General features: G+C 44.7%; 1 protein-coding gene across 4 annotated transcripts; it reads left to right on the forward strand.

Moving 5' to 3' along the window:
• Window positions 1-1288: 1288 nt before the first annotated feature.
• Window positions 1289-15345, forward strand: rnpc3 (RNA-binding region (RNP1, RRM) containing 3). Of its 4 annotated transcripts, XM_056584630.1 has the most exons (17): window positions 1304-1362; window positions 1457-1481; window positions 1772-1928; window positions 2554-2601; window positions 2717-2826; window positions 3101-3178; window positions 6132-6243; window positions 7728-7796; window positions 7997-8130; window positions 8446-8574; window positions 9146-9303; window positions 10692-10874; window positions 11618-11712; window positions 12177-12235; window positions 13078-13210; window positions 13558-13635; window positions 14145-15345. In XM_056584630.1, exons 3-16 carry the CDS (start codon window positions 1776-1778, stop codon window positions 13624-13626), a joined length of 1530 nt encoding a protein of 509 aa, XP_056440605.1. In that variant the 5' UTR covers window positions 1304-1362; window positions 1457-1481; window positions 1772-1775; the 3' UTR covers window positions 13627-13635; window positions 14145-15345. The 4 variants fall into 4 exon arrangements, with proteins under 4 accessions (XP_056440603.1, XP_056440604.1, XP_056440606.1 ...); XM_056584628.1 differs by having other exon boundaries at window positions 1289-1481; window positions 14145-15344; XM_056584629.1 differs by having other exon boundaries at window positions 1297-1481; window positions 13791-15345.
• The last annotated feature ends 220 nt before the right edge of the window (window positions 15346-15565 follow it).

Consider the following 15565-nt stretch of genomic DNA (forward strand, 5'->3'; position numbering starts at 1 on the left):
GACATTGTCAGCGTCCCGAAGGACCGACAGATTTTCTCCTCATAATGTCTTGCTGAAAGATTATAATTTTTTTTTTGTAAATCCCTTTAACTTTCAAACCTAAAGTAATGATAAATAATCCCCTCCTGTCTTCGATTGACTGCACCACAAGCCTGGAGGTTGTCAAACTGCAGCATTGTTTGACTCCTCCTTACCATTCCCTTTTTACTCTCGCTCCCTGTTCTTTCTATCCTCTCTTCATTGTTTCCCTCCCACACTCGAGCAGCATCTTCTAATTTCCTCATCGTCTTTACACTCTTTTGCTCTCCCTCTCTCACTTTCTCACCCACAGCCTCACACAAACACAAACAGACACACACACACACACACACACACACACACACACACACACACACACACACACACACACACACACACACACACACACACACACACACACACACAGAGGCACTGTCTGACGGCCGCTGGCTTCCTCCTGCTCCTCTTCCTCCTCCTCTGGCGAGGTCTGGTGCTGAGCTGTGTGGCTGTAATGGGAGGATTGGGTGCCGTACCATTCCTCCTCTCACCTGTGAAATGTCGGAGCCAGGGCAGCGGTGAATGGACGCTTTGTGTACCCCGCGGACCGCCCCCCACACCCCCCGTTAAGGAATGCCCCTGCAACGTCCTCAAAGAAAAAGCTTCATTTGTGCAGGAATTTGGAGGCATCTTGAGAAGTGCAGGAAACATTTTTTTTCCATGGGGGTGGTGGGGTCGAGGGAGCGGTAGACCTTCGTGAGCTGGAGAGACAGTCTTTAACCTCTAGTGGCTTTCTTAGCTAAATAAATAAGATAAAGTAGTCAAGTAAAGTAGTAGAATTATCACATTTATATTGATGTATGTATCTATGATGACTCAAGATGATGTCTATCTATCCATCCATCCATCCATCCATCCATCCATCCATCCATCCATCCATCCATCCATCCATCCATCCATCCATCCATCCATCCATCCATCCATCCATCCATCCATCCATCCATCCATCCATCCATCCATCCATCCATCCATCCATCTATAATAGGTAATGATTGTGCAAGATGCTAAATAAAGCCTCCCCTTTCCATGGTGACACAGAGGGCACTGTGTCAGACCGTGAACTAATAATCGTTCAATTTGCAAATCCAGCACTCATTTCCGTGTGGATGGCGACACCTGCTGGTCAGAAAGAAGACACACTTCAGACTGCATCTGACGAAAGTGACGTATATATGAGTAGCCAATGGCTGAGCTTCTTGAGTCGAGTCCAGATTGAACAACCAATCATCAATTGTTTATGCGGAAGTAGACCATGTGTTGTTGATGCCCGGAGCTAATGCTAGCTTGGTGAATATTCACTTCAATTGGCAAATGTTTCATTTATAAGTTGGGGTTTATTGTGTCATTAAAGTGAAATATATCTGATTCGATTCGTTACTAGCTTCCAAACCCCACATTGAGCAGAGGTAAGATTTCAACTCGTAAAGTAATCGCATGCATTCAACCACTGAATTATTTTCAATGAATTAACTCAACGATAACTAACGCAGCAAAACCTCACAATATCTGGTGTGTTGTCTCTGCTAGCAAACTTGTAAGCATTCAAAACACTTATTATATATTCACGACGAATCTTTGTATTTAAACGTTTTCAATATTTGAAAATATCTGTGTGTGCATGTGTATTGCAAAGATGTGACTCCAGTTAGAAAGACAAGACGTTTATTTGTGCTGAGTTGTTGTTTCCGTCCTGTAGTGAAATGGACAAGGATGACGGGTTGGTCAAGGCAAATCAAAGTAAAACTCTGCTTGTGCGGCACCTACCGTCCGAGCTGGGTCCAGAGGAGAAGGAGGATCTACTCAAGTACTTCGGAGCCTCCTCAGTCAGGGTTTTCTCAGACAAAGGCTCACTGGTAGGTGGTGCCTGTTTGACTCCTGCATTGTGAATGAATGAATCACTGTTTTGTCTGTTTTTTCGTATAAGTTACTTAATTAAGGATTATTGAAACCAACAATGTTCCAGTCACCATCCTGTCACCAACTCGTGTTTGAATGGTCAATTGTAGCTGAGATTTGTCTAGAAATTACCAGGATTTGATTGTCATATTCCCAGGGTTCCCAAGTTGCAGAAACTCCTTTCAGGGAGCTTCCGACCCCCCACGCACCGCCCTTTCCCCCAGCCAACCCAACCAAACCCAACCCTATTCCCCACATCACGTGCAGCACACTCTTGACACACACGCAGCACTCATCTCTCTACCAAGTTCCCTCTTGCGCTACACGCTCATTCGTTGCGCTACACGCTCAATCGTTGCACGTTCTCTTTCTCGCTGGCTTGGTTGGATTTCCGGGAGATTGTACATGATTTGCTTGGGTCAGGGAGACTCCCGGAACTTCCGGGAGGCTTGGGATGTCTGTATTCCTAAGGCAAACGACCAAATACAATGGCACAATGGTCTTATTGACAAGCTGAGTGTGCTGACCCGTCCGTTACACGTTGGGTATGATACATTTTATTTTCGCTTACTTTCTCCACAGAAACATGCTGCATATGCAACCTTCGGCAGTGAGAAGTCTGCAGCAAAGGTGATCTTCGTCTTTCATCGTCTTTCCTCACAATATGTCTCCATAAGACGCCTTTCACATGTACAGCCAGTTGGGGGACATCTTGTATCTGCTCTGACCTCACCATCCCTTCCAGGCCCTGAACCGGCTCCACCAGCTGCAGATCCTCAGTCACACACTTGTTGTGGAGTTTGCCAAGGGCCAAGACCAGATCACTGTGTTAAAAGACCCACCAGTATCGGGAAGGTGGGGATTGTTCATTAAAATATAAAAACAATTCAAAAAAACTGCATGAAACTATAATAAGAAAAAATATTTTTTTACCTCTCGGATCATTGTAAACTGAGTAATGGATTTTAGCTGGGTAAATTACAAATAGTTTCACATTGGTGCCATGGGAAGCCATTTATGGCCATGGATGACCTTTGACTCTTATCATGTCACTTGCTACATTCACTAGCTGTTCTGACTGAAAACCCTTCCCACTTGGTTGTAAAGAAATGACCCCTATCGTCTTCAGAGCTACAGGTGACGATGAGGAGAAGAAGAAACAGCCAAGCATACCCCTCATAGAGATCGGAGTGGCACCTGGCCTTGGGTAAGGCTCATCCTTCACTGTTATCCAACCTTTTTGATTGTTTTAGATACTAATACTATCAATGTTTCTTGTATATGTTTGCTAAAAGATCCCCTTTTAACTTCTTGAGCCCCGCTGCTTGGTGCCCTGGCAGCGGGGCTCTGGCGGGAGATAATCGTGGACATTAATGTCTTTCTCTTGCATGTCGGCGGTGGTGCTCCAACGCTGCCGCCCGGCAGCGGGGCTCAGGTGGGATTCAATCCCGAGCAACAATCCCTTTCTCCTCAATGTCGGTGGTTCAATCTGGACTTCAGAGAGTCAAAGCCAAAGATCCTTCCCCCCAATTCCTTCTCAACCCTGGCCGAGATAACCCCCACTACGATTCTCGTTGTGGAAGTACCGGGAGTCCGCAAACGGCAACAGCCTACTTCAGATTGATGTGGGAGAACCAGAGACGTCGGAGAACCCGACGCAGTCGTTTGAGATTCATAATATCATCCGGAGGCGCACACAGCTTTCGGCAGTGATAATATATATTATATTATTTAGATATATTATATCATTTAGATATAGAGCTCCAGGATTTCCGCCAGAGCACCTGGAGTGGTCTAGAATATTTACAGAACACGTCCAAAAGTTGTGTTTGCCTACTTTTGTGGAAAGCTCATTGTGAGACTGGCTCGTAGTGGCTGTAATTCTGCACCAAGGCTAAATTTCTGGAACGTCTTCAAATACTGTATTAGGGGCCCACTAACGCCTATATAAAAGCATCCATTAAGTAGCATGCCAAGGGACCTTGAAACACAATAATAACCGACATCCAGTCCTCTGGCCGGACCTAATCTGTTATCCCTGTTCTTCTCTTTGGGCAGCTGTGTGGTGTTGTGCCCACATTTGTATTTGCCTTGTAAAGTAAGTTGTTGATCCGTGTTTAAATCAGGGATGGCCATTTGAGCTTGCATAACCAGGCTGACTTCAGACTCAACACTAAATATTTAAACAAATATCTCTTTCCTCTGCAAAAACTTTTTCTGGCATCAAAGTTCTCAAGACTTTTGGGCTAAATAAGCACTTGGCTGCTCGGGAAATACAATCAAAGTTTCAGGAGAAACCGGATCCCCGAAAACATCCAGATAAGCAGAAAAAAACGACAACTGACACTTTTGTTGGCGCTGCACTTGTTGACCTCAGCTCGTTGGCTTTAAATTATTTAATGACCACTTTTACCACTCGGTCAGTACCACAGAGGCCTGAAATAATCAATTTCTCTCAAATAGTGTTTCTAAATGTGTTTGATATACACAAATCAATACAGAAACAGTAATACACATATAGGGTAAGAGCAATATCTCTATTCTAAATCCACTTTCGATTTTCATTGTATCTTGATTTCAAAACAACAACACAACTGTCAGACTGTTAACCATGCCGAAAGGGGCAGCAGTTCTCGAGAGATTCCCACTTGCATGTTTTCTAACGAATCCATGTCTTTCACAATCTCTGAGAATGGGTAGAAGGGTACCAACCATGGTGTACCAGTGTACATTGCTTTGGATAATGTTGTGAATCATCATATGATCATCTTAATAATGGAAACAAAAAAAATAGGACTTTTAGAAGCAAGGGAATGTTTAATCAATGGCCGCTTGAATATATTGGTTGGCAACCAGTGAAGTCTGTGCTATGCACATGACTTGAAAAGGTTTGCCGGGGATTCAGTCTCAATGACAACTTATTTCTCCTCCAGCTAGTTTGAATATAATGTACCCAACCGCCATCCCCAGGAAAAAGTTGTCTACATCTATCATATAACTGTGAGGTCAAAAGTCTACCACACTTTATGAGCATTTTAACTATAAACCTTGAGCCATTTTACATTGCTTATAATTACACTGCAACAACTAACAAGGACTCTTATGTTAAGTGTTGTCAAGGCGGTTATATTGCTATTGCATGATCTATCAAAAATGGTAAATGACTGTGATCCTGCCATATTGTAGCGCCCTGAGGGGAAGGCACAGGCTGGACGCCCGGTCAGAGCGCTGTCAGCTCTGCTTCCAGCGGGCTGGCTCCGCTCTGCAGCCCCCCCCCCCCCGGTGACTCTGAGCGGCCCGGTCAGGAGCTGTCAGCCGGCTTCCCGGCCAATTAGAGGCTCCGAGCAGGGTGCTGCCGGCTGCCAGCACCCTGACAAGGCCGTCTGTCCTACCTGTCCTACCTGTAGCACCAGGTGGCACTCCATACCCCCCCTCCGCTGGAAGGCAGACAGAAGCTTGGCCGCTTCCAGCAAAGCAATCGGCCCTCCCCCCTCTTTTGGATTAAGACGACACTCTCGATGTGAGAGTCACATGCGGTTGGCTCCTGCCCGGTTGTTCTTGTTGTGGCGGGGGCCGTTATTACCCGCTCGGTGGTCACATTGTCGGTCTACAGATGTTTTCTCACTAATGGGGTTTTATTATATATGCGGTCCCATCCCCGCCTTCATCCCCAGAGGGCCGCCTGCCCACTTCACTCGTGGTCACGGGGACCCCGAGCAGCGGGGGGACATTATATGCCCTCGCGCGTCCCCCCAGCCGCCCAGGCCTTATTAGAAAACGCTGCTGGATCAGATTTGTTCTCGCTGTGCCTCGCCTCATTTAGGCACCACTGCACATGATTACCCGTGAACACACTGCACATAGATGCTGACGAGGTGTGTGTGTGTGTGTGTGTGTGTGTGTGTGTGTGTGTGTGTGTGTGTGTGTGTGTGTGTGTGTGTGTGTGTGTGTGTGTGTGTGTGTGTGTGTGTGTGTGTGTGTGTGTGTGTGTTAAACAAGAAGTCTGTTTCTGGGTTCAGCTAGGATGCCTATTTCTGCTGTGTCTCACCATTGTTTTGAGATGTACAGCTGTATTGAACAGGGTATTGTTTTTTTATGTTACAACAGCAGGTCTTTCTGTTGCCTAACATATTTCTCTTTCCATCCTTCCCCTTTTCCAGGTTGAAATTTCAAAGAAGTCCCAGTTTGAAATATTTATACCCACCCCCATCAAATGCAATCCTTGCAAATATAATGCATGCCCTCCTGAGTGTGCCAAAGTTTTATGTTCAGGTGAGTACATGCATGCATAGTACATAGTACCGGAGAAAAACATTATCTGTAGGTATTCTTTGATACAATCTGCTGACCTGCATGCATTCAACACAAGATAAACCTACAAGGAAGTTAACATGTAACACACTTGTGTCATGGCTGTGCTCGGCTTCTCATTCAATCCAGTTAAAATAAATTCTCATTCCGTAGTTAGTTTCTGATCCAGCTCCATTAAATAGGAGGAAAGAGCATGGGGGTTAATATTTCCTCTGGGGCTCAAACTCTTTTTATTTCTGTTAAATGTATTTCCTTTGCTTCTATTTCTCCTTTCAATGTCTTGGTGGCGCTATTGTGTTGAATTTCGACAGAGATTCAAAAACTGTATTCTACTTTCCAGGAATAAAGGACGTTTCTTGAAATAGTTTCTTGAAATTCCAGTTATATTGTTCTAGAAATTGTTTACCAGTCATAACCAGTGCAATAAATGCTCTTTGAATAGATGTTTTGCCGATTGAGTAGAATCAGGCCTGACTAGATGAGTAGAATCAGGCCTGATTAGATGAGTAGAATCAGGCCTGACCAGATAAGTAAAATCACAATTCTGATATTGTTATGACTGAGGGTCTGATCACAGAGAGCAGGGTCCAAACAATCATGGGAGCTTTGTGCTTTGTGAGAAGTGCTTCGACTGTTTTTGGAACGAAGCTACGTGTGCAATGGTGACATTTTAAACAGTTTAAATAGACTTGAAAAGGCTCGAAGCTCTTACAATTTTTAAATAAGCTATTATGCCTACCCTGCAGAAATCTGCTTCTCGTCATTGTCGGACATGTTGTTCTCTTGTCGTCTTTTGTTGACTAGCGTTGCTGCTCTGCACCCAAAGTTGAAAATATGAAAACTTTTATGCGGTGCAATAAACCGCCGGGAAAAACGTGAGCTGAATCTAAAGAAAGGAGCTCAGCACAGGCTGCCGTACCGTAGGAGAGCAACGGTAGAGTTGGCGCCACGTTTAGAAAGACCAGAAAAAGTAGTCCCAGTGCTTACAGCCATACTTGTACTAGTCTAGCTCATCAGACTTTATTTTAATGTCTAAAATTGGATGGCAGACGATCCCAACGTGAACGGGGTGCTTCAAATTATTTTTGTTTGGACCAATCAGCTATCTGGAGGCGCGGTCTGTTATCGCGTAATTGCCAAACATAAACTCGGCCAGCGGCAGTTAACTTTAAAGAAAGTGTCTTAAGGTTTCTCAACACTGTGTGGCCTGACCACTGTAGAAATACGGTTATTAAAATCCCCATTTGAAGGCTTCATCCATTTGCACAAGTTGTCTTTAGTACAATATCTCTGAAACAATGAACAAGGTGTGACTCCGGCCTCTGCTGTTTCTGGGTTCAGGCCAATACTCTGTACCGTTTGCCCTCAGAAGTTCTGCTATAGAATAGGACTGCTGGGACTGCGATTTGACCAAAATGCTCCTTGCTCCTTCCATTATTTTGCAGGTTCTTCATCTGATGAACAAGATGAATTTGCCATGTCCCTTTGGACCTGTGACACCCCGGCCCCCTGTGGTAGGCCCCAGTTAATCAATAGCCCAATGCACTCTTTTGTACGTGTTCTGCATACCGTTTACAAAGCATTTGTTTCATATTAGCTGGAAAATATTAATAACAAGTGACCTTTTTAAAGGTTCACGAATACAAGAAATAATGTGTTGGACCAGGAAGAAGGCTTCCCTAGTCCAACGCTAGCTGTACCTCTCCCCCCGCAGTACGACCTGGCGCCCGGCCCCATGCCGCCACCCTTCCCCCCCGACTTCCCCCCCCTACCCCAGGAGGACATGGACCTGTCCAGCGAGCCCGAGTCAGAGTACGACAGCGGAGATGACGACGAGAACAAAGAGAGGTGAGGCGGTCACCGGTTGGATGCCAAAGGGTTTATCGTAGGGATGCATGTTGAAACAAGTGCTATAGAAAGGAGGCATTTTTTATTGTTCAGACATTTCAAAGGAATATGTTCCTTCCAAACATATATAAGGACACTGTAACTAATAATGCAATCATTTCAATTGTGATAGTCTTCTTAAACAAAGTTGCCACATATAAATGGTATATGAAATTTTACATTGTATAATAATTGCATAAATGTTGTTAAGCATATGATGTAAAGGCGTGTGTTGAGTGTTTTCAACAGGTTATCTTCTGTGACTGTTTGACCCAGGGTTGCCCGACTGATGGGTCTGGTCAACCAGGCGTGCAAAAGGCCCCTGCGAACCAAAGGGACTTCCAAGAGGAAGAAGCCCAGGATCCAGCACCTACTCTCTGCTCCCCCCAAAGCAGACCCCCATAGGTACCCTGCTGAACCACCCTCCATCCATAACACTACATCCCCTCATACATCTACTTATGAGGTAGACTTGCCAAAGAGAAATTGTGTACAAGATCATTGTTTTAATTGTTTATATGATCGTAGAATATCCCTACACACGCACATTAAAATGTTTCGGTCGCTTGAGTAGTGGGTAAATTATGGAAGTACAAGCCATAATACACCTTTTTAAAGAATAGCTCCCACCAGCACATTGTATTATGTCTTCCACTGGAAGCACGACGATGTGCATGTCACTTAATGTTGTTCTTCCCCTGAAGAATAAAGGCTGATCTGTGTTTCTGATCTGAGCTAGATTGAGTATCTGATATGTAGAAGTTGCACCATATGACCTCAAAAACTGAAGGGCGGAGAGGTTATGTTTAAGTTAGGGTTGATAAGATGGGTTTGGTAGTACATGAAAATGTATGCGTGGAAAACCCAAAATCTATGGAATATGTGGTGTTAAAACCATGGTATGGTGTAAACCTAACCCAGTGAACCCGTCTATTGGTGGGTTTGTTGTATATGATTGTGTGCGTGGTTGTCTCAGCGCTCCAGGCCCCGTGCTGAACCCCTCGGACGTGTTCGAGCAACCCCAGCCTGCAGGGCCCAAGAAAATCGAGTTCCACATCTCGGTGCCTGAAGTGGCGGCCATACTGGACGGAGGGGCCCCGGGGCCCGCGGTGGGACCGGCCCCGGACAGTGCAGGTAGAGGGCCTCCTCAGTACCACCTCGAGTCTCTCTCCAAAGATATACAGGCTGTACATAACGATCATCTGGCGATCACCCTGTCACAGCAGGTCTGAGCCCATCCCTCCACTATGGACCATTCCGTGGTCCCAGGAACAACGTTGGTTAATCACCGAGACCAATTTGATATTAACTCCTAACAGACACCAGAAGGTTGATAACGGTGTCCGTGGTAAAAGTACTGTGCGGGTATTGAGAATCGCAAAGCATTGGCTTTGTTCTCCAGTACTCCTTTAGAGCAAGTTAAGAACAACAAGAACACCTTGGAAAAGGAGTTAATTTGAATTCTTTCCTCCTGCGTTGGACACATGCTGCTCTTCGTTACTAGGAGCGCAAACCAGAAGTGGGAGGAGAAGGCTGCACCTGCAGTCTGTCTGACTCTGAATCACAGTAGGGGAAATGTTTTCAGCGATTTCTAGCCGGTGAAAAACGAAAAAGCAGCTGCAGTATCTTGTCATCCCCGGCTGTGGTATCGCTGATGCCATGTTAACCTGTCAACCGTGCAACCCCCGCTGTGCCTTATCTCTCTCACTCTCTCCCTCCCGCTCCCCGTCTCTCTAAGACATCTCTTCCCCAGTAAGACCCAGAGCCACACACACACCCACACGGAAACGCGTACACACAGACTTCCTAAAGGCATGGGCAAGATAACCTGTGACAGTTGGCTTTCTGGATTAGTCCCGCTTCTATTTTTCATTTCATTCAGTTTTTTCTATCAGTGTGGTTGCTATCGCCGGGTTTGATAAACAAGTCTAAAATAAAAAGGATGGGGTGAGGGGATGAGGGAGGTTGTGTTCTTCCAGCGGTGTAAAGGACTGCCCCCCCCCCCCCCCCCCCGCACCCCCATCTCTACTTGAGTGCACATATGTTGCATGTCGGCCAGGCATGGTTTTTATTTATCTATTTATTGCTATTCACAGATTTGTCCAGCCTGAATGCTCCTAGTAATTCCATTTGGTGTGTGTGTGTGTGCGTGTGTGCGTGTGTGCGTGTGTGCGTGTGTGCGTGTGTGCGTGTGTGCGTGCGTGCGTGCGTGCGTGCGTTGGCCCGCCTCTTGGGAGGTCCCATTGTGATCGATTTTATTTTATCCCATTCTTCAAATGGCCAATGTATTTTGTAGTTTTTCGTCTTAAGTACATAACCGATTTATTTTAGTTGTCTAGGTTTTTTTCCTTTTAGCAAACAGCGCAGCAAATTCACTGTTCTGATCATCCATGTATTATGCATTAATCATTCCAGCCAATGATTAATTCCACCCAAGAAAGACACAATCTACTGAAGATGTTTGTCGATGTTGGTGTTAAACCTCATTCATCTCTCTCTGTATCTCTTACTCGCTCTCCCAGAAGGACTGGAGCGGGAGACGACGGGGGGCATTGAGGAAGAGGAGGAGGCCGAAGGCTTTGGTAAGCTGTACCCCAGCGGCCCGGCTTCGCAAGAGCAGGAGCAGGACAGCCAGGATGAGGAAGACCTTCCCTCCCACCTCATCTCCAGGAGGGAGCTGGAGAAAGGCCGGCTGTCTAGAGATGGTAGCACACGTTCACACTGCTTATCTCATTAGTAAAGATGAACTAGGGCTATGTTTCTTATCATTAGTAGATATGAACTAGGACTGGGTCTATGTGTCTTTTGTCATTAGTAAATATGAACTAGGTCTATGTGTCTCATCTCATTAGTAAATATGAACTAGCACTAGGTCTATGTGTCTTATCTCATTAGTAAATATGAACTAGCACTAGGTCTATGTGTCTTATCTCATTAGTAAATATGAACTAGGACTAGGTGATTGTCTTATTTCATCTTGGTACATATGAACCTTTCGCGCTATTTAAGAATGGCTTGGCTTTTGGAGTGGCTCGCTACACAATTTGTTGCAACTTAGAGTCCTAAACGTTGTGATTATGAGCTATTCCAACATCACCATGGAAACACCACCTTGAAGCCTTGGCCAGTCCACCAATGTTTATATAGTGCATATTGTATAGGGCAAGATACTTCTGTTTCATAAAATTGAGGAGAATCCATTTTTAACAGCATATCTTCAAAATTGAGGTGGCTAGTATTCACAGTTGTTTGCACATGAGGAGAACAAAGATATACTCATATGAGGAACTATGCTCAGGTGGATTGGGGGGAAAAGGTTGAATGGGTAGACATCACGAGATTCCCAGATATTCCTAATGGAGCGGGTCCAGCGGTCCTCTGCAGCGGCGGTTTGAAATGCAGCACCCGTTGCTCACCACTTTGTTCTCCCTTTCTTTCTCTCCAACAGAGATTAAAAGGATGTCTGTGTTTAAGAACTATGAGGCGGGCGAGCCGACGTGCCGACTGTACGTGAAGAATATCGCTAAGCAAGTGGAGGAGAAAGTGGGTGGTATTCCTCTCTTCAACCTTATTGATCTGGGTTTGTCTTTGTATGTCAACGTCCACGATATAGGCTACATTACTTGGCAGGAAAATTAAATCATGCTTATTCAACCCGTTATATTTCTATACTTTTATAATTGAAACATTGGGAAACACAAGTCAGAGATTGCCATTATATACATTCATGCATTGCCTGAAAAATAAGTTAAAAACAAAACTCCATTACCATGTTCGCATCGACCCAGACTATGCCGGAATAAAGTGCACATAATGCTTGACTCCATAAGAAAGGGCTTGCTTAGGCTGCGCTTCGCTTTGCACAAGAACTCAAGAGAATCAAATGCAAGGTGAAGATTCCCTCAGGATACACGGGTGGACGGATGCTTCTCAGGATGCCTGTTTTCGGTTTATTTATTTATGGCAGAACTGACTGTGTCCTTGTTTCTGGTGCTTTCTTTTCCCAGGACCTGAAGTTCATCTATGGGAGATACATTGACCCTTCATCAGAAGCAGAAAGGAACATGTACGTCATCCTCTCACAGACACCACTAGCTCCGTGACTGTATTGGAATTTAGCTCATATACTGGACCATGCTCGTCATTAAGTTAGTTCCCATCCATTCCATGCGGTTTCTTTCCATAGTGGACCGTTTAAGATTGCATAGTATTCTAGTCATGTTAATATTGGCCGGGGCTGTCTTTGTCTACCGTGCCTTGCTTTTTGAGTCCCAGTCGTTGGACACTCCTATGCCGGTGTGTTTAGCGAGGGGAACAAGACAAAGTGACGGCAAGATGTGGATGCAATTGTTGTGATCAAAACAGTGCGTTTGTCCTCTGTGCTCGCATGACGTAGCTCTCATGTCAACCCCCAGCGGGAGGCAGGCAGCCTCTGTTCTGCTTCCCGGGAACTGTTTTCCGTCTGGCACAGCGTGCACCACGTTGCTGATGTTCTGCGTGCCTTCCTTTTCATGTTCTTGCCAGTCAGTCGCTCTGCATGTTACTGCAATCCCAGCATTTGTATATTTCTTACCAAAGATTCAAGTTCATGAGTGTCGGTCCATGTCCCTTTAGTGTGACATTGACGCCAAATCCTACAGTTCTGTATCGAAGCCCTTGATATGTGTCACCATCCCGCACTGCTACTCAAACTGGATAGGAAGCAGTGGTCATTATACGACTAGATACTGGAGAACCGTTCTGGGTGTGTTGTTCCCTATTGATATGTTCTATGCTGCTATGACGTTGTTATCCCAACATGGTGTGGTTGTTGTCTCCACTGGGATGAAGGCGTTCCCTCGGTCGCCGGACTGAGTGAACCGTAGCAGGCTGGTCCACTCACCGCCTCGTGTCCCCCTGTGCCTGCAGGTTTGACATCGTGTTAATGAAGGAGGGCCGTATGAAGGGCCAGGCCTTCGTGGGGCTCCCCAGTGAGCGCTGCGCTGAGAAGGCCCTGCGGGACACCAACGGCTACGTCCTCCATGACAGGCCCCTCGTCGTGGTATCCTTCTCTTCCTCCTCGTTCCGGAGCAGAAACTTTAGCACTTTAATGGCTTGTTTGAGATGTTATCGTGGTGAAGTAGAGATCTCTGTGGCCGCCTAAGTCTGGGATGAGTGTTTTCTCTTTAAAATCTATTGAAAACACAGAGAACAATTTGAACCATTTCTTAAACCAGAACACTGCATTACATTAAGTAACAAATAAACAGTTTTCCCTGCAAACGGTTTGGGAGTAGCAGGATCTAGCACATAAACTGCAAGGTGTGCTTTTAAGAGTAAAGCTATGAGGTACCTTTTTTATTTTTTCCAAATAGAAAATGACCAATGCCCTTTACTCTGAGCCAACAGCAATTTGCCAGGTCTGCTAAACCCAAAGCAGATGTTCCCGACTCAAAGAAGGGATCCAGGCCACGGTGAATACAGCAGGTGGGACACACTGGTCTTTGCATACAGAATACCACAATTACAAACTATTGGAGCCCAACATAGAAAGCAAACTCATGTCTTTATGTATGGATGTATTGTAGTTGTACATGTGGTAGTTTTTCTTGTAACAGTTTTTAACACTTTATTTATTTAAGATGGCAAGCCTCGATATTGTGGCCCTGCAGCATCGTTTGTATCCTTATTCTGGCATATCCTTTGGAAGTAATGGTTATCACTGGCTCATTACATGAATCATGGTTGTAATGTATTGAGGACATCTCAGTATATTCAACATTAAATGCTGTTCTGCACAGGAATACCAGTATTTGTTAAGCTGAACCTGTATTCTACCCCATGGTGACTCGATCATTATGCACTGCAATACATTTTACTAATGGTCAGAAAGAGATTGAAGCCCAGTGTGTTTCTCTCTTCTTTGCAAATTTTGCAAAACTCTTCCTAAAGCCTTGCTTCACAATACCCTCTATCCTATCTGATTTATATCACAGGTGACGCAAACCAGTGGAGGTGAAGACCTAATTTTAATGTTCCTGAATTTGAATAAAAATATTTTTGTTCAAACGACTGTCTATTGGTGAATGATTTGCACATTTCTCACAACGCTGGAAAAACAAACTTATGTTGAGCAGTTGAGTGAATATCTTTATCGTCACTGATCATAAGCCTCGCAGCCGAGGAACTTGAAAAAGTTCAGACTTCAGCCAAGTAAATAAAGAGAGGGAAGGTATATGGGAACTGGATTAAATCGGCAGCAGATGGTTGGGTGTCAACATTGAAAAAGGAAAAAAACAAAAACTTACTGCAGCGACGGCAAACATACTGATGTCTGGTCTGCCAGAAATTGCCAGAGCTGGGTTAGCTTACCTGTACTGTATAATATCTGGCTGTCCCAATCTGTGTGATTATCAAAGATGGAGTAGAGTAAAGAGAAGAGGAGGGGGAGGGAAATTAAATCTGTTTCGGCTCTTTCTGGTCAACAAGCGTTACTGCAAACCTATTTGGTGCCTGAATAAATTTGAATACTTTGTTGATTAGTGTTCAATTCTGATGGTGGGTTTGGTGTCCAACTGTAAAAGTAGTGATTTTATATGTAATTTGTTGAATCATTTGGCATGGACATTGAGATCAAATTCATTGGGGTTCATCATAAGGCGGTATAGCCTTTATGAGAGATGAAATGTTGTTTTTGAATATTTGAGCACTGGTCATGCTTCTCGTCGAGTGAACTAATGCTTTTGACGTTTACCTCCAAACATTTTAAAATTGGTTGTTGAGACCACCACTCAACACGGGTTGGTCAGTACTCAGTACAGGTTGTGAGATTGGCATTAGTCAGTTTTCTCCAAGTAAGATCTCATGAAGTAGTAAATGTTAAAATGCAGTCGTGCTGCGCCTGGAATAGACTTGTGAATAACTTGATGTGGGTATTAGTATTTGTTAAATTTGAACCATTTATATCATTAACTTCATTTTCGAGAAGGCCAATAACGACAGATTAGAGTTTTTGCAAATACCAAGCTCACGGATCACAGTGACCTGAGACATTACATTAATTGCATGAACTCCCCTTGAGCTCAGCTCTGGTGAACCTTCAGGTGAGCCTCCATGCAGACGTGGTCATTAATCACATGTTCTCATCTGGTGCGCCGGAGCCATTTGCGCCACCCTCGACTCATACTTCAACGCCAGCGCCAGGGAGAGTTCCCATCTGTGCCGTACTCTGTTCAACGATGACAAATGTGCCACCCGCAATGGGAATATTGAAAGTCAAGACATTAATCACGGATCATTTGAATGATATGAAAGATAACCTTTTGTAAGTCGACATATATAAAGATGTATGTTTGCTTCCGTCTTTATCGTCCGCACAATATCCCACTCTTTGTCTAGCCATCCAAGTTACACAAAC

Source organism: Gadus chalcogrammus, chromosome 23 (assembly GCF_026213295.1).
Source record: "Gadus chalcogrammus isolate NIFS_2021 chromosome 23, NIFS_Gcha_1.0, whole genome shotgun sequence".
NCBI classification, from domain to species: Eukaryota; Metazoa; Chordata; class Actinopteri; order Gadiformes; family Gadidae; genus Gadus; species Gadus chalcogrammus.